Below are 17,126 nucleotides of genomic sequence, written 5' to 3'. Positions count from 1 at the left end.
TTTTTCTAGCCTCATCACGAAAATCACCAACACCTCCACCCAAAAATGGCCAAAAGAAAGCTCGAGAAGTCGGCGGCTGCGGCGCTGCGGACGGAAGCTGGATCGGGTGACCATCCGGTTGCCACCAACGGCTCGAAATCCAAAAATTTCGAACCCTCAGATGAGGAATCTGCCGCAGACGAGGAATCTGGAGCAGATCTCGACGACTCAGAGGAAGAAGAAGAGGAGGAGGAAGAACAAAAAAACAACGGACCTGCTAAAAAGAAACAGAAGTCTCAGGTGACAGCCCAGGATGTCCAGGTGGCCAGAGAGACGGCCGAACTTTTCAAATCCAATATCTTCAAGCTTCAGATAGACGAACTCGTGAACGAGGTCAAGATCAAAGACAGCCACGTGGCCAAGATCGAAAAGGCTCTCCACAGGCTCCACCACTGTATTTCCCAGGTTCCTGCTACCGAGCAGCTTACGCTCGAGGAGGCTGAAAGCAAGATCAACTCCAAGAAGCTCGTGATTCCATTTCCAGATCCCAAACCCACCAAGGTCAACTACAAGTTTGCGTATTTGCCACCGGAGAACGTGGCGCTTGTGGGCTCTTTTGGCTTGAAAACTGGCATTGCCCAGCAGCACGGCCTGGGGATCGATATCTCGCTTGTGATGCCAAAACTGCTCTTTTCACCCAAGGACTACTTGAACTACAGGGCGTTGTACAAAAGAAGCTTCTATATGGCCTACTTGGCTGAGCACCTCATCACGCTTACCAAGAAAGAACACTTGCCCGTCAAGATGTCGTATTTCTTCTTGAACGACGATGTTCTTTGTCCTGTGCTCAAGTTGGAGTCCATCAAAACCGACAACGAAGACGACTTGTGCTTCCACAAAACGAAGTTCACCATTAACTTGATTGTGTCGCTTCCGTTTGGTGTTTTCGACACCAAAAAGCTCTTGCCGGACAAAAACTGTATTAGAGTCCAGAGCGACACTGAGGAGCTCCCGCCTACACCCTACTACAACTCGCTGGTTGTCTCCATGACCACACAGGACTACTATTTAAAATACTTGTACAGAAACAAAAAGTCCGCCGAGGCCTTCAAAGACGCCTGTACTTTGGGCCGTTTGTGGCTCCAGCAGAGGGGTTTCGGATCTGCTCTTAATAAAGGTGGTTTTGGCCACTTCGAGTTTGCCATTTTGCTTGCGGCCCTTCTCAATGGTGGCGGTAACAATGGAAATAAGATTCTCCTTCACGGCTTTTCCTCATACCAATTGTTCAAAGGTGCCATTAAATACTTGGCGACTATGGACCTCACTTCAGGCTACCTCTCTTTTTCAAGCGACTTGGACCAATCCAGCGCCTCCAAGTACGTTCCCGAGGCAGGCTTCAACACCCCCACAATCTTCGACAAAAACGTCAAGCTCAACGTTTTGTGGAAAATGAGCAAGCTGCTGTACCAGGCCTTGAAACAGCATGCCATTCATTCTTTTGACTTGTTGAACGATGTCGTGTACGACCGTTTCGATGCGATTTTCTTGCGCAAGAGCGGGCTGGATATGTTGAAGTACGACTTGGTTTTCAAGCTCACAGTCCCCGAGGAGCTCCACGACTCTTTTGGTGCGTTGGAGAAAATCACCTTCATCACCTTCGACAACTACATCAAGCACAAGCTCTACATAATATTGAAGAACGCTTTGGGCGAGAGAGCCACAAGCATCGAGATCATCAACGACAAGGTGAACGATCTTTTCCCTCTTGTCAAGAGGAAGCCTTCCTCCCAGCATAGCGACTCATACACCATCGGCATAGAATTGAACCCCGACGAATGCGACAAAATCGTCACCAAGGGACCTAATGACACAGACGAAGAAGCAGCAGCCCGTTTCCGCTCATTCTGGGGATCCAAGGCCTCGCTCCGAAGATTCAAGGATGGAACCATCCAACACTGTGTGGTCTGGACGATCGAAAACAATGAACCTGTGGTTTCTCTGATTGTCCATTACGTGTTAGGCTTGCACCTCCACCCCACCATTACCCAGCATCTTACATCCATCATCAGCAAGTTCAACGCCAAGCTTCCTATTCCACTCTCTGCTTCGGCTGCTGGCCAGGGCGTTACTAGTACCACCAACTTCACGCTTTTGAAGGAGTCCTTTGAAGAATTGTGCAAGATCATGTACAACTTAGAGCTCCCGTTGAGTGTGAAATCCATTTTGCCTGCGCTGGCTTCCTTGAGAAATACCTCCATTTTGCAACCAGTTCCATTCGCAGTGTCAAATCCTGATTTCTGGAACGACGTGGTGTTGCAGTTTGAAACGTCCTCCAGGTGGCCTGACGAGATCAAGGCTTTGGAAAAGACGAAAACCGCTTTCCTCTTGAAGGTGAGCGAAACGTTGAATAAGGAATCCACATACAAGTGTTTCCTCACCAAGGACAATTCCATCCCCTACATGGAAGACATCACACTCATGAACGTGCTCACGCCAGGTGGCTATGGTTTCAGATTCCGTGTTTTGAGTGAACGTGACGAAATCTTGTACTTGCGTGCTGTTTCTAACGCTGGCACTCAAAAGGCTATGGTTCAAAACGTATATCTCAAGTTCAACCAGAAGTACTTGGGTGCTGTCAAGCATTCCCGTACTGTCAGCATACTATCAACACACTTCCCATACTACTCCCCCACCGTTCGTTTATTCAAACAGTGGCTTGACTCGCAGGTGCTTCTCAGTCACTTGAACGACGAGCTTGTGGAATTGATAGCGTTGAAGCCGTTCGTGGATCCTGCTCCCCACAGTGTGCCTAATTCTGTCGAAAAAGGATTCCTTCAGGTTCTTGAATTCGTTTCCTCCTGGAACTGGAAAGATGACGGACTCATTCTTGATCTTGTCAAGCGTACAGATGGAGACGAGCTCGATAACAAGTTGAGCGACAAACTCACGATCCGTGCGTACCAGGTGATCCAGCTGAATTTCGACAAAATCAGGCAGACCGACCCCTCGGCCATGAAAACTCAGTTTTTTGTGGGATCGAGAGACGACCCTTCAGGTATCTTATGGTCCAGTGATGTGACTCTTCCGATTGCCAGTAGACTCACTGCGTTGGCCAGAGCAGCCATGCAGATGGTCCACCAGCAAGGCGTTGAAAACAGCCTCGACCTTCTTTTCACACCAGCACTCCACGACTTCGATTTCCACCTCCAATTGCGCAAATCCGACCTCAACAAGCTGTCTGGAGTGTTGAAGCTGGGAGGTTACAAGAATCTCAGCGGAAACTACACCTCCTTCCCCGACGACATCACGTCACGCTACGACTTGGGTGCCGCCCTCGTGGACGAGCTCAACAAGGCCTTCGGCAATGTGGTGCTTTTCTCCAGAAGAAAGTGTGTGGGACTCTACGAGGACAATGTCGTCTGTGGAGTTTTCCTCCCCACGACATCGAAAAAGTTCCGTGTGAGTTTGGGCATGGACGTGAAGCCCGAGTCCAAGGAAGAGGTCAGTCTCAACAAGGAGTCGATTCTCGATCAGATCAAGCTTTTGGGAGGAGACCTCATTCGCAGCATCAAGACGAAAAAGTCCCAGTAGAAGGCGCGCACAAAAAAGTGTTGATAATCGAGCCACTACCTTCCTACCCACCAAGATGGACTTTCTGACCCAGCAGTACCCTTCTGTGGAGGAGACCGTTGCCAATAACGCCTCGGTTCTATATAGACGAAAAAAGCATTTCCTCGGCAACCTACGCCAGCTCATGGACGGCACAGGCTATGTCGTTATCGGCCTCATATACCTAAGAGATATCCTGATGTTCCTAGCTGCACTAAAGGCGTTTTTCCATTACTGTATCCTGAATCCGTATCCCACGCCGTCGCCTACCATCACCGTCAGCGATGCTGCTAAAAAGAGAATGCGTCGTTTCATCCTCATCAGTGTGTTTGCAATCAACTTCCTTTGTTTCATCAAACACATTCTCCTTGAACCTGCCGAGCTGGAGGACGGCTACCTCTACGGTGGTCTTACCGTTCAGTTCATTGGCGAGAAGCTGCCGAAAAGCAAGCTCGCTGTCCTTATGCTAGACTTGCTTCTCCTATTCATCCAGCTAGTCTACTACAGTCTTATGTGCTGCACTGACGATTCGGAGGTCTTGAAGACCACGCCGTTGCTGATGAGTGAAGAGGACACGCTGTGCAGACTGGAGATCGAAGCCGACGGCTACAACGGGAACGTGTCGCTTATAGTCGTGGACCTTTTCCAGGGCATCATGGATACGTTGCTGTATGTGGATTCCGGACCCACGCTGCTCTGGGAGATGCAACTGTTGGGCGGAGACGAAGCCCAGCCGCGTCCCAACGTACTGCTTTCCCAGCTTTTGGCGTGAGCAGGATGATAACGAATGAACGACTTTACGATAACGAGAGGAGGGGAGCAACCGGGGTGTGATGCGATTGAAGAGGAAGAGATGTTGAAGAGGGAAAGGAGTTATGATACCGAATTCTGTTCGGGGCTTTAGCCAAGATCAGCCATCAGTGTGTCTTGCTAAAATGAGTGTCTTAGGACGAGTCCAAGGACCGGTTAAGTTAAGTTGCACTGGAAGCTTCTTGGTAAGAAAGAGCCCCTTTCGTGTCATTCTAGACTTCTGGTCCGCTATAATGATTGTTTGCAGCGGTTCTCTGCCCACAGAGTCAGCAGAGGCTATCCGGACTACCCAATGCTGCACACACTTTATACTTCCAATCACACTGAAATCCAAAGATTCAAAGCAGCATAATTTCGAATCAATAATATTGACTACTTACTTTATTGGCATCCCTACTTTCTGACATGATGGTGCCAGACGATAAATGGGTCTCCATGGTCGCACCCGTGCACCACCGAAGAAGATGAGCATACTACGGAAAAAATCCATCTCATCACAACCAACCAGACAATGTCGAACATCGTGGGCATCGAGTACAACCGTGTCACGAACACCACGTCCACTGACTTCCCTGGCCACCTGGCCAACGAGGACCATGCCTGGGACATGGAGAAATTCAAGTCCAAGTTCGACATTGACATCTCATATATCGCAGGCAGAACCGCTAACTTCGACTTGATCAACATCGACACCTCGATTGCCAATGCGTTCCGTCGTATCATGATCTCGGAGGTTCCTTCTGTTGCTGCCGAAACAGTCTACGTCTTCAACAACACATCAGTTATCCAGGACGAGGTGCTCGCACACAGAATCGGTCTTATCCCATTGGACGTCGACCCCGATGTGTTGGTCTGGCTCGACCCCTCTGTCGACGAGAAGGAGCGCTTTAACGACACAAACACCATCGTCATGTCCCTCGACATCAGCTGCACACGCAATCCTAATGCTCCAGCTGATGCCACGGACCCCAACGTTCTTTACAGAAACCTGAACGTGTACGCCCGTGACCTTAAATTCGAGCCCCAGGGCCGTCAAGGCGACATTTTCAAAAATAATCCTGTCCAGCCATGTGATCCAGACATCTTGCTCGCCAAGTTGAGACCAGGCCAGGAGATCTCCTTGAGAGTTCATTGCATTTTGGGTGTTGGAAGTGACCACGCCAAGTTCTCACCCGTTTCCACGGCATCGTACCGCTTGATGCCCACCATCGACATCAAAGAGCCCATTGAGGGTCCTTTGGCTAAAAAGTTCCAGAAGTGCTTCCCCTCTGGTGTGATTGGCATCGACGACAACAACAGGGCATTCGTCAAGGACGCCAGAAAAGATACTGTGTCTAGAGAGGTGTTGAGACACGACGATCTAGCATCGAAGGTGAAGTTGGGCCGTAAGAGGGACCATTTCATTTTCAACGTGGAATCCACAGGTGCCATGGCGCCTACGGAAATCTTCCTCAAGTCTGTCCGTGTGTTGAAGAACAAGGTGGACTACTTGAGAAACTGTCCGATTGGCCAGTAGGGAACGGGTCACTTATGTATAATAGATGAGAAGGTAAAGAATTGTAGACCGTATCAAGGAGTCAGTAGAATATTGCACTTGTGCCCTACACTTGAAGCGAAGATGATATGTATTATGTGCTGGTATCTACACGAGCTGCTTTCTGGAGCCCTTGAAGAAGTACTGGACGATGGAGATCTGCAAGACGGCCATTCCGACCATGAGAAGCACCTCCAAGATGGAGAAGTAGTAGATTCTGGATTCCGTGGAGCGCACGGTGGCCTGGTTTCTGTTGTTTCTCGTCTTGTAGTACTGCAAGGCGTACTTGAGCTCGTCCAACTGTCTGTCGATCTCGTCAGCGGTCCTCTTCATGCCCTCCACGTGCCTCTGGGGCTTTTGATTGCTGGGCTCTGGCATCAGCGCTTTGTACTGATTCTGGTTGGCGCTGTCGTGCTTGATCTCAAAGTCCACCACTTTTTCAGCAAAAGTGGACATCTCGTTCAGGAAGCAGAACTCGTACTCACCAACGGTCTCGGCGTCAAACACAAAGTTGCCCTGTCTCTGCTTGGTGTCCTGGTAGACAACTCTGCCAGTAGGGCTCTTGATCATGTAGTCCACATCGAAATCACCGCCCAGCTGGACTGCAAAGTAGTAGCTGACCTGGGTACGTGGCTGCAGGGTGAAAATGTAAAAACACGCCTTCTCCTTAGCAGGAAGGTTGAAAGTCAACGCTGAAGCAGCGATCAACTGGATGAATGCCACGAGGGCAACGACACGAGCCAACATGAGGATGAGGTTTATGTTTTCGGACGTGTCAGAAATGGTGAGAAGACAGGTGTATGGGTGCGGGCACGGTCTAGGTAGGAACCAAGGGCACGGCGAATTCGGACCTGAAAAAAACAAAATGGGAAATAGAAGGGTGGAAATGAATCGTGATTTTTATGGAATAAGAGGAGGTGAGTTGGTTGAATTGATGGGCTCGTGAAGGCTGGGTTGGTAGGGTCTAGAACTGCAGTGATGTAGTGGATGGGCAGGGCATGCAGTGTATTATTTTTATTGGGTCAATTCGATATTAGGCTTCTTGGGTGTGTTTATTTTGAAATTGATAGTCGTTTGTGTAGTTGAAGTTTATTCTTTTTGAGATAAATGAAACAGGCGTAGTTGGTGAAATTTGCACTTTTCGCAGCCATCGGCCAATGTTGCAAAGATTGATGAACTAGACCAAAAGCAATAACTGAGTTGGTTGAAAAATTTGGAGAATCAAAAAGTTGAAGATTTCGAAAGTTTTTTCTGTCTCTGACTGTGTAGGCTTTTGGTAGAGACTAATGGCGGGCTAGGACCTAGTGGCGGGCTAGGACCTAGTGGCGACACAGGGGGACGACTTAGTTCACAGGTGTGGTCAAGTGGTGCTAGTCTGGAAGCTGATAGGGTGGTTTTTTCTATGTAAAATTAAATAGGGTTTTCCATTTAATCAGATGAAACAAAAAAAGAAAAAAATTATGACTTCGAATGCTAGGCAAAGGTGTAGTAACCGTACCGAATGTCTTCGTAGAACACCTAAAATCACAAGAATTCGTAGCAAAGGTATTTTTACTGGAAGAAGCTGCTCCAAAAAGACAGTGGAAATTCTTAAAAGAAGCTCGTTCGTTCAGCTACTTCTTTGTCGCCTTTTGTCCACCTTGAATCAACCAAAGAAGTGGCTGCAAACGAGATGCCATGTCAATTAACACCAGACAATTACCCTTCTTAACATCTAGTAAGCTGCATTTGTTGCCTCTAAACACATTTAAACCATAAAGATGACTTTCCATGTTTACTACAATAATCGTCTCTGTCCACAATGTCCTTACTCCTCTCTTCAACACCTACAACAACAACGAACAAAAAAAGCGTACATTTTAAAGCACAGCGGCTCATAGTACAGACCGTACGGTCTAGTGAACGGAATAAACATATCGGCCACAACGGCCAGAAAACACAAGGCATAATCGTTATCATAGCACATCCATCAAACGCCATCAGACCCAAAACGCAAGTGGGTTCTTACCACCCTGGTAGGCAATCACGTTGGGAGTGTCGCTCTTGAGATTCGAAATCTTGTCCTTCGTGCCAAAGTCCGCCACCAACTTCTTGAAGTCAGTAGGCTTTATGGTGGAGGCAAACTCCGAACCTTGACCAGGGAACAACGACAAAAGGTAGGAAACAACACCACAAACATGGGGAGAAGCCATCGACGTCCCTGTTTTGTAGTCAGGCGTTTCCTTCCATCCGACAGATCCAACGTCCACAGCAGGAGCGTTGATATCCACACACTTTCCGTAGTTGGAACCTCCATACCTGTCATCGTTGACGTCGGTGCCACCAGCAGTGATGGCGTCCGAAGCACCAGGACTAAAATCACAAGCATCCTGTTGTTCGTTTCCAGCAGAGACAACAGCATGGATTCCAACATTCACCACAGCATTGATACCGTCAGTCCAAACCTGAGACAAAACACCGCCAATGGACATGTTGAGAGTGGATCCCCTGAATCCCTTCTTGCCCTTTCGTTTGTCGTGGTCCTTGACGACCCAGTCAAACGCAGTCAAAATGTCGGAAATGCTGGCTCTGCCGTTGGTGTTGAACACACTCACAGAAACAAGATCCACCTTTTTAGCCACACCATACGTCTTGGACCCAATGGTGCCGGCAACATGGGTGCCGTGGCCCAAAGTATCGTATTTCTCGTCTGGCTGGGCCACCAGCTTACCAAAAGAAGCTCTGCCCTCGAACTCGGGATCGTCGTACATGATTCCAGAATCCACCACATACGCAGTGACACCTTTGCCGGCCTCGTCATTATGGAAGTAGTTTCCGTTATTGGCGTTATGGCGGTGGCTTACTCTCACGAGGCCGTACTCGGCGTTTTTCTGTGTGGCGATGGCTTCAACAGAAACCTCAGCATCCTCTTCCACATACTTCACGGCAGCGCTATTCCGGACGGATTCCAAGATGTCGTCGTCAAAAAGACCAACGTAACCGCTGAGGTCACCAAGTCCGAAAGAGCGGAGTTTGTCAGCAGAACCGTCTCTTTTGGCAAGAAGCGTCAGAGTGATCCAGTCACCAAAGCTGGTTTTGAAGTCCTCCAGAGCGTCGTCCTTGTAGACAACAATATACCTGTTTTTCAAGGCATTGGTTGTCTTGAGCAACGGCGCAGGGCTCTGAACAAATTTGGCAGGCGGGTCTTTATCATCACGCTGAACAAGCTCTTGAGAGTCCTGCAATGGAACCACAGCAGCAGCAGCAAAGCTGGCGAAAGCTAAAAGAGAAAAATCGAACTTCATGGTGCTGGACCCCCTTTCCAAGAAGCCAGCCAGTGCTTTATACCAGCCCGCCAATTATCACACACGGTCTTTTCCAACTTTTCACCTCTCATAGGGCACTCTGGTCGCTGCAGACAAACCTCTGATTGTGTAGACAGCGCCATTGTCCTTGTTTTCCAAATTTCATTATCTCATTGTGGCGTCCCACCGGTGCCACGGGCGCCAGCAACCAATGTCCGATTGTCAGCTTTGCAACTTCATTGATGTACTCTGGCACTCTTCATTGATGTACCGGCGGGAGTGGACTTAGGGTTCAGGGACATGGGATTTTTTTGGCGAGACCTTCGGGAACGTGGGGATAAAGGCAAAATCTGTCGCTTGATCTGAAGAAGACAGGTTAAGCCTCTTTTGGATCGACAGTGGGTCGGTTAGTTTTTTTTTGCAACCGTTGTGAGGGCTCGCATGCTTTAGTCAAGAATTATGTGCAACGAAAGGAACATACAAGACGCTAAACCCGAATCGGCATTTTAGGCATTTTTGTTTCCGGGTGAGGGGCAAGGCCCATAAGCGCAAATAACGGTGCCTTTTGTGCTTCCGTTGCGGTGCTTTCACCTTCTCCTTAATCCTATCTTCGGCTCTACAGCCTCCTCATCAATGCGTAATATTTACAAGTCTATACGGTGTACACCATGCGGCCAAGCTTGTCAAAGCCCACGGCACGATCTCTCTTCTTGTCTCTGCGGGATGCACCGTAACGGAAACCGACATTGCCAGAAGTGGCTTTGGTGAAACGGAACTGGGCGTCGTCGCCATCCTTCTGGACTCCAACCACAACGTCGTTGTGTCTGACTTTGGGAGAATCGCTCACGTTTTCAAACTCCGACAAGGCGTTAAGCGTCTCTTGGGCGGGCTCAAGACCAAAAATCTTAGCAGCGTCTACAGGGCCAAAAGGCTCAGATTCAGAGATGGTGACAAAACGCTGGTGCAAGGTCTTGCCGGGAGTGGGGATTTCCGTCAAGTTGTCCTTGTGTTTGGGTGGGTAAAACAAGGGGAACATCTTGTGCATCACCTTGGCGTATTTTTCAAGGTCCTTGTTGATTTTGTTCTGATTATTGTTAGTATGATTCTTTGAAAGTTCCTTCAGGAGCAAATTTCTAACCACGGATGGGTCTTCAAGACTAATCGAAAATTTTTTAAAAGCTAATCTCATCATTTGGAATCCAAATGTACATACCTCTGCTTTCCACTGTCTCTCAATGCGCTGTAGTTTCACCAATGCTTCCACACGAGGAAGACGAATGCCGTATTTATGGGCGATCTCCTGGACGTTGCGTCCCTTCTCCTCCACCTCCGAAAATATCGTTTGTTTCAAGTCGTCCAGAATCACCTGTGCCGTTTGGGTGTATTTGTTAGCTGGGAAAGGCTGACTGGAAAGGTCTCTGGATGGAGGTCTTTCTTGCAGCACAGCACCCGGCGTCACTCGAGGGGAGTTTCTCTCGTCGATATACAGTGGCTGGTGATTCTGTGGGGGGTAACAGTACTTGTTGGTGTGGTATTCACCTCTGATGTTTCTGGGTCCGAGGAAACCTTTGAGCTGACGCTTCAAAGGACCATCGTGGGACTTTGGGTGTTTTTTGGGGATGTCCACGGGAACCGTGAGGTAATCTGCTCTCTTTTTAAAGGAACGAGCCGCCTGGACCCGAACCACACGGAGGTTTGGTGCAGAAAACATGGTTGTTCTTTGGTGATGGAGATTTTTTTTTACTTGAGAGCCCGCGACACCGCGACAATGTCGTCGCTTATTGGGCCAGTGGTCCCCAAGTGAAAAGCCCTAAGGGCATGGTTTTTGGAAAAATAACAGGCGTGTTGGTTTAATTGAGGCCAAAGTTGGCGATTGTAACACTAGTCTGTCGAAATTAGCTCTGTGTGTTTCTTAGGTTTGGCTTGAAGATGGATTTCGCAGCCGTTGAAAAGTCGGATGCCTTTCGAGAATTGACGTGAGAGAAAGGGCAGATCTTTTGATTGTCGGAGAAGGGAAGACAGCTTATTGTTCATGAACAGAAGGAATTATGTCGGCCCTTTTGAGCACTACAGTTCCCTCATTGTAGAAATAGTGGTAGGTTCTGCGGAGTTGCATCAAAAGAACACTTCCTGCAAAGTCCCTTGTATATTGATTGGACCTCTCAACACTTAGATAATCTAAAAAGCTTTCACCTGTACTGCCGTGTCAACTATCACATTTTAATTAATTGATTTAGGGCACCTATATAACATCACACACCAACCACAATACATGAACTTTTTGAAGTCCCCAATTCGCCTAACATAATTGGAATTGACCCACTTCAACTTCAAAAGCTTCCGTTTGTTAGTAGCTTTTGAAATCCTCTGCATTCTCGAGAAACAGTCAACACCGTTATTGTCTCTCGATCTCCCATTGTATGCTGCATCGATTTCGCAGCCAATCGCACCGTCTAACATACCTAGACGTCCACCACAAAACGCTCCAAAGGACAACAAAAAAATCAAAACTCTTTGAAAAAGAACTTTCAGAGTCAATTTCTTGAAAATCCTTTTTTCCCCTTTTAAAACCCCTGGGAAACGCCAGTTCGCTTACACGTGCCGTAGATCACGCGCTGTTTACATCCTACACGATCCACCAAAACACCTCTCAAGCAACTTCTTCTCAGACCACAACTCTTCCATGGACGGCCTCGTGACCACGTTTAAAAAACTTCGCGAGCGCGTGTCGCCGCTCAAGGAAGTGAGTGAAAACACGTCCAACTTGGCAGAAATCCACGGAAAACGCCAGAGCCTGGATCCCTTTGATGATAGAGCATCGAAGAAGAAACCCAGGGTGGAACGCAAGGAGGCGACGTTTATACGCGACGAGAACTTGAAATTGATGAAACCAAAGGAGGCTCGGGAGTCTAAGGAGCTGAAGGAAAAGAGGGAAGGCAAGGCTAAAAAGGAAAATAGGGAAAACAAGGAAAACAGGGAAGGCAAGGAGCTTAAAGAGTCAAGATACGAGGAGGACGACGAGAACGTGACTTTGGAGGTGCTTGAGGAGATGCATAAGCTTGAGGAGTCGTTCCCTGTTTTGGCTGAGAAGTACAGACTCATTGACAAAATCGGTGAAGGTACATTCTCCACAGTCTACAAAGCAGAGGCCATGAACGGGGCTGTCTTGCTAGGTTCGCAGATGTGGAAGCTGCCGCCGCTTCAGAAAGTGCTGTCCAAGAAAGGCAGCAAGAAGCAGAAGAACCCATTGGTTGCCTTGAAGCAGATCTACGTCACATCCTCTCCAAACAGAATCTACAACGAGCTCAATCTTCTTTATATGCTCAGTGGAAACTCACATGTCGCTCCATTGCTTGACATTCTACGTCTTCACGACCAGGTCTTGGCCATTCTTCCGTACTACCAGCACGCTGACTTCAGAGACTTCTATAGAGATATCCCCATCAAGGGAATCAAGAAGTACATGTGGGAGCTCTTCCAAGGCCTTGAATTTGTCCACAGCAAGGGCATCATGCATCGTGATTTGAAGCCTACCAACTTCTTGTACGACCCGTTCAAAGGAAAAGGAGTCTTGGTTGATTTCGGTTTGGCAGAGAAGATGCCTCTGTCGTACTCACTGAGCAACACTCGATCCTCCAACACATGTCCCTGTCTTTCCAAAGACAAGTCTATTGCACGTACGCATTCCAAGCGTCTAAACATCAAAGCAGCATATCCAAAGTTAGACCAACGTCCTCCTCGGCGGGCAAATAGAGCGGGTACTAGAGGCTTCAGAGCACCTGAAGTTCTTCTCAAGTGCACCAACCAGACGACAAAGATCGATATCTGGTCCGCTGGCGTGATTGGCCTATCAGTATTGGCCCGCAAGTTTCCCCTTTTCAATTCTCCTGACGACATCGATGCTTTGATTGAGATTCTCTTGATATTCGGCCAAGAGAAGCTTTCAAAGGCAGTCGAATTGCACGGCTGTGGCTTGGAGGTTAATTTGCAATCAGCAGTTTCTTCCAGCTTCAATGGCAACCTCATCAAGTTCTTGTCGTCAATCCTTCACCACGAAAAAGAAAACGAAAGTCTTCCGCCAGACAGTGTCATTCACGACACATTAGCATACCTTGATCCTAAGAATCACGTTTTATTGAAACCAACTCTTGAAACTGACGCCACTGACGCTCAATACGAAGAATACAAGCAGAAGCTTGAGGGCTACACTGACCTCAAGCACCTTCTACTGTTGCTCTACGGGTGCTTCAGCATGGATCCGCAGAAGCGACTCAGTGCTTCGCAATTACTCAAATTGCCGTTCTTCAGCGAATTGAAGGTGCACAAGGATGACGAGGTGGTACTTTAGATGTGCCCAAGGTGGGTCCGTATATTAATACAAGGCATTAAGAAGATGCAAGCAATAAATTAGTAGATAGCATGGCTGTCCGAACTGGACACCAGCTCGGAACGATCCCTTTTCCTTGATGGGGCTGGTACTGCCATCAAAGGATCTTTGAGTTCAGGACGTTTCTCTGATGAGTCAAACACACCTTTGTTCCACTTTCGGTTGAGCTCGGTTATGAGTTTGTTCTGCTGCCTCGTGCTGGTCTCTTCTGCAAAGAAGCATTGAGGTGGAGGAGATGGCGAACGGAGAGCTCGAAGTGGATTAAAGGTTTGTGATGGAGAGACATTGTCGTCGATGATACTCAGGCCGGGTCTGTGGGGCTGGGGCAGTGCTGGGGTGGGAAATTTCGTGTCGGAGCTCATGACGTTTGGAGATGAGTTTGGAGAGGCATTCAGCTCGAGCAACTCCAATTGGAGGTCTTTCAGGAGAAGCATGCGCCTCTTCAAGAACATGGACTGAGTGATAGAGGAGCTGCGGACCTTCTTGCTTGGAGTACGCAATTGGCCCAGAATTTCAGTATCGTCTGGGCTTATGCTTCCTGGAGACTGTGACTTCAGAGAGTTCTGGCCCCATAGGGTGCTCGGCAGGTGAGGGGGTGGCGGTGGAGGTGACTGGTTAGTGTTCTGATGCTGGGAGGAATGCAGGTGCTGGTTTTGATGATGCTGATGGTGGAGAACATTTGTGAGTGAGGGGAAAGATGCTTCATGGAGGGAAAGAGGCAGCGAGACGGGATCTTCGAGGACCGCCGCCGCAGGAGGATGTGTGAACGACACGCTGGGTTGCGGGTTGGAAGTGGCCAGGTGGCTCTTGGACTTCTTCTTGTCAAACTTGAACTTGTAGTCCTTCTTGACACTCAGCAACGACGACACGCGCTTCTCGCTGGAATTGCGGCGCCAGCGGGCCTTGCCGATCTGGATCTCCAGCTCCGAGTCCTCGTCCAGCATTATGGCGCTGGTGTTGTTCTTGTGACGGAGCTTGTGCCTATGAGTTATGATGTAGTTATCCTTAGCCGGCTCATTGGGCAGCGCCACGCCCATGGAGCTCAAGCTGGCGGTGCTATCGTTGCGGGACGGTTTCAAAAAGTTATCATCCACCGAAATAATCAGGTTCCGTGGCAGCTCGAGACTTATGATAGACATGCTTCGCTGATGGGAGGAGTGATTTGAGCCGACGGAATTCATCGAGGAGGAGCGCTGTTTCTTAACCGGAGGCGCCGTCGGTCTCACTAATCGTGGACTCAGAGAACCACTGAGACCCTCGGAGGAGCTCATGGGGCTGTTTCTCTCCCTGTCTTTTGGGGTAGTGCTCATGAGGAAAGGGGACGGTTTTGAGCGTGATTGCAGAGCGCAAAAGGCACTAGCAGACGCGTATGCAGTACAGCGATACTTGTCCTACTGGCACAGGGAAGGCGACTAGTGACAGTGCAAGGAGCTTTGGCACGGTGGGGCTGGTGTGGTGATGGTTTTTTTTGATAGAAACTCGTCTTACGCAATCTCCTGCAGATAAGCTCCCGGCAGAAGAAACTCGCGGGAGAAAAAGCCTGCCGGTGCTGCGATGAGTGCTGTCTTGGTGCAGTTCTGTGGAGAAGCGGCGGTCTAGGCGGGGCTGTGACGATGATTCTTTTGATAGAAAAGTGGGTTCTATTAAATTGAAGAAAGTCAATTGAAAAGTTTGATTTTTGTTTGTTTTGTTTTGTTTTTGTTTCGGGCTTTACGAGTTAGTACGGTTCGTGCGGCGAGATCTTCTGACGGCTGCGGCAGTAAAGGTGTGACTCCAGTTTCCGAGGGACTAGGGGTATTTTGCAAAACTTTTGAAGAAATGCCATTCTCTTAACAAAAGTCTAATTCTAATGCAACCTTCCAGCTTCATGTAGGTAACGCCTCGGGGAACTCGTATGTGATCTGCAGCTCACAGGTCGAGCATATCACGTACTTTATGGTGCTGGGGTAGTTTAGGTGCTTTTTAGTTGGAGGCTGGTAGAAACAGGAGAAAAGCCATCAGTGATGGAATTCTCTATCGTTTCCAGCAAACTTAGAAAATCATAAAGAACTCTTAGTATTTTTATTGACGTCCTCGTTAGCCGTTCCTTGGGACTTGTAAAGCTTATTTAATACATTGAGTATCTCTGCCAAGGTCAGTTAGTGGATGTAACTATTTGATTTAGTGTAGAATAGCGCTTTTTGCTCACAGATCAACATGTGGGACCCCTCCTGTTGAATGGTGCACAACACACACAATCGAGCTTACATTTGGGCTTTACATTTGGAATTTTCCTTCCTAATGTGGATAATGTCTCCGCTATTGAAAACTTCAATCTTTCCATGAGAAAAATCGTATAGGCTACTGCCAGACAGACCGCCCTATTTATATGCCAAGAGTGCTGCGGCTCACGAGAAACCAGCCCCACCAGGGTCCCATGGAATCTTCGGTAGGGAAGATTTACCGAAGAAGCTGGTGAAAAGGTTTTTTGTGATGGAATCCAAGAAATGGCCAAAAATACCCAATTGGTGCTGTTTGGCAAGAATCTTGGGTTTGTGGCTCCGGCTCGGACTTTCTGGAGTACATGAACAATGTCTCACTTGTGAGGAACAATAGAGCTAAGCGAGACAGTCCAATTTCCGGAGGGGCAAGGGGACAAACCGTTTTGACTAAATATCGAAAGTATGGAAATTTGTAATATGCTTAGTTTGCAATGTGACGAGCTAGATCCGTTTGCGATCAGTGAAGATCCATCTACGGGTCAACTTTTCTTGGGTTTCTTCAATGAGGATGATTCAAATATTGAACAAAAGAAAGTGTATTGGGTGTACTTTGCAGTACTGTTTTCAGTGCTACGGCGTCCATCCTTCTTATGACTATGTCTCTACTGAGCTACAGTCTACTTATTGAAGAGTTAGTATTCGGCTCTGGCTAAAAAGTCAAACAACAAGCTGGAATATTGCTCTGGAGAAGTTGTCACTCCAAAGCCAATTAGGTGATTCTCTATATTCGTGAATGCGTACTATTACAGTTGTAGATGTCACCAATGCTTAGCGATACCAAAAACGATCGGCATCAAGAAGCCCGTTTACTAACAGATGGTAGAAGAATTAATTAAGAGTATATCTAGGGCTGGAAGGGGTGTACTCTTGTCTTGTGCACCACTACTTTTCGCAGCCATTATGATATCCAAGGGAGCAAAGGAAACATCATGCAAGGCATTCACCACGAGGAAAGAGAATCATCTCGAGTATGATTATTTCGCTCAATTTGCTGTTAATTAGTAAAAATGAAAAGAAAAAAAACATTGCTTTCTGCCAAATCAATCGGAGAGCCCTCCACCTTCAAACGGACAATCCGAACATCGTCCAAAACAATAAAAACGTATCTGCCAAGCTAATTGCAAACATTAAATAAAACTAAGTAACGTCTTTACTTTTTCTGCCCTAAACCCATATCCTTGTACCACTCTCTCCGCCCTGAAGCATCTGTCCTGCGTGTGCGCCCTAGTACTTCAATTTTCTCGATGAGCATCACCAACTCT

At 48.0% G+C, this 17,126-nt stretch overlaps 8 protein-coding genes across 8 annotated transcripts; 4 read left to right on the top strand and 4 right to left on the bottom strand. All coding sequences in view use genetic code 12, as the record gives it.

Annotated features, from left to right (window-relative positions):
• Nucleotides 1-45: 45 nt before the first annotated feature.
• UTP22 (rRNA-processing protein) lies at nt 46-3,570 on the top strand (the record flags this gene model as incomplete). Its single annotated transcript, XM_025481083.1, has 1 exon — nt 46-3,570. The coding sequence occupies one exon, from the start codon at nt 46-48 to the stop codon at nt 3,568-3,570; it is 3,525 nt and encodes a 1,174-aa protein (XP_025335383.1).
• A 55-nt stretch (nt 3,571-3,625) lies between these two features.
• Nucleotides 3,626-4,360, top strand: CXQ87_002576 (uncharacterized protein; the record flags this gene model as incomplete). Its single annotated transcript, XM_025481082.1, has 1 exon — nt 3,626-4,360. One exon carries the CDS (start codon nt 3,626-3,628, stop codon nt 4,358-4,360), a length of 735 nt encoding a protein of 244 aa, XP_025335382.1.
• A 549-nt stretch (nt 4,361-4,909) lies between these two features.
• Nucleotides 4,910-5,914, top strand: RPC40 (DNA-directed RNA polymerase core subunit; the record flags this gene model as incomplete). The annotated part of the gene is made up of 1 exon (XM_025481081.1): nt 4,910-5,914. The coding sequence occupies one exon, from the start codon at nt 4,910-4,912 to the stop codon at nt 5,912-5,914; it is 1,005 nt and encodes a 334-aa protein (XP_025335381.1).
• A 126-nt stretch (nt 5,915-6,040) lies between these two features.
• Nucleotides 6,041-6,679, bottom strand: CXQ87_002574 (uncharacterized protein; the record flags this gene model as incomplete). The annotated part of the gene is made up of 1 exon (XM_025481080.1): nt 6,041-6,679. One exon carries the CDS (start codon nt 6,677-6,679, stop codon nt 6,041-6,043), a length of 639 nt encoding a protein of 212 aa, XP_025335380.1.
• A 1,232-nt stretch (nt 6,680-7,911) lies between these two features.
• CXQ87_002573 (S8 family peptidase) lies at nt 7,912-9,216 on the bottom strand (the record flags this gene model as incomplete). The annotated part of the gene is made up of 1 exon (XM_025481079.1): nt 7,912-9,216. The coding sequence occupies one exon, from the start codon at nt 9,214-9,216 to the stop codon at nt 7,912-7,914; it is 1,305 nt and encodes a 434-aa protein (XP_025335379.1).
• A 652-nt stretch (nt 9,217-9,868) lies between these two features.
• Nucleotides 9,869-10,927, bottom strand: CXQ87_002572 (mitochondrial 37S ribosomal protein mS45; the record flags this gene model as incomplete). Its single annotated transcript, XM_025481078.1, has 1 exon — nt 9,869-10,927. One exon carries the CDS (start codon nt 10,925-10,927, stop codon nt 9,869-9,871), a length of 1,059 nt encoding a protein of 352 aa, XP_025335378.1.
• Nucleotides 10,928-11,899: 972 nt separating this feature from the next.
• On the top strand, nt 11,900-13,564 carry CDC7 (serine/threonine protein kinase; the record flags this gene model as incomplete). Its single annotated transcript, XM_025481077.1, has 1 exon — nt 11,900-13,564. The coding sequence occupies one exon, from the start codon at nt 11,900-11,902 to the stop codon at nt 13,562-13,564; it is 1,665 nt and encodes a 554-aa protein (XP_025335377.1).
• A 59-nt stretch (nt 13,565-13,623) lies between these two features.
• Nucleotides 13,624-14,913, bottom strand: CXQ87_002570 (uncharacterized protein; the record flags this gene model as incomplete). The annotated part of the gene is made up of 1 exon (XM_025481076.1): nt 13,624-14,913. The coding sequence occupies one exon, from the start codon at nt 14,911-14,913 to the stop codon at nt 13,624-13,626; it is 1,290 nt and encodes a 429-aa protein (XP_025335376.1).
• Nucleotides 14,914-17,126: the final 2,213 nt, after the last annotated feature.

This window comes from Candidozyma duobushaemuli (genome assembly GCF_002926085.2).
Source record: "Candidozyma duobushaemuli strain B09383 chromosome Unknown B_B09383, whole genome shotgun sequence".
Classification (NCBI taxonomy): domain Eukaryota; kingdom Fungi; phylum Ascomycota; class Pichiomycetes; order Serinales; family Metschnikowiaceae; genus Candidozyma; species Candidozyma duobushaemuli.
Note: the sequence above shows the minus strand (reverse complement) of the source record. Positions and strands in the feature narration are given on the sequence as shown.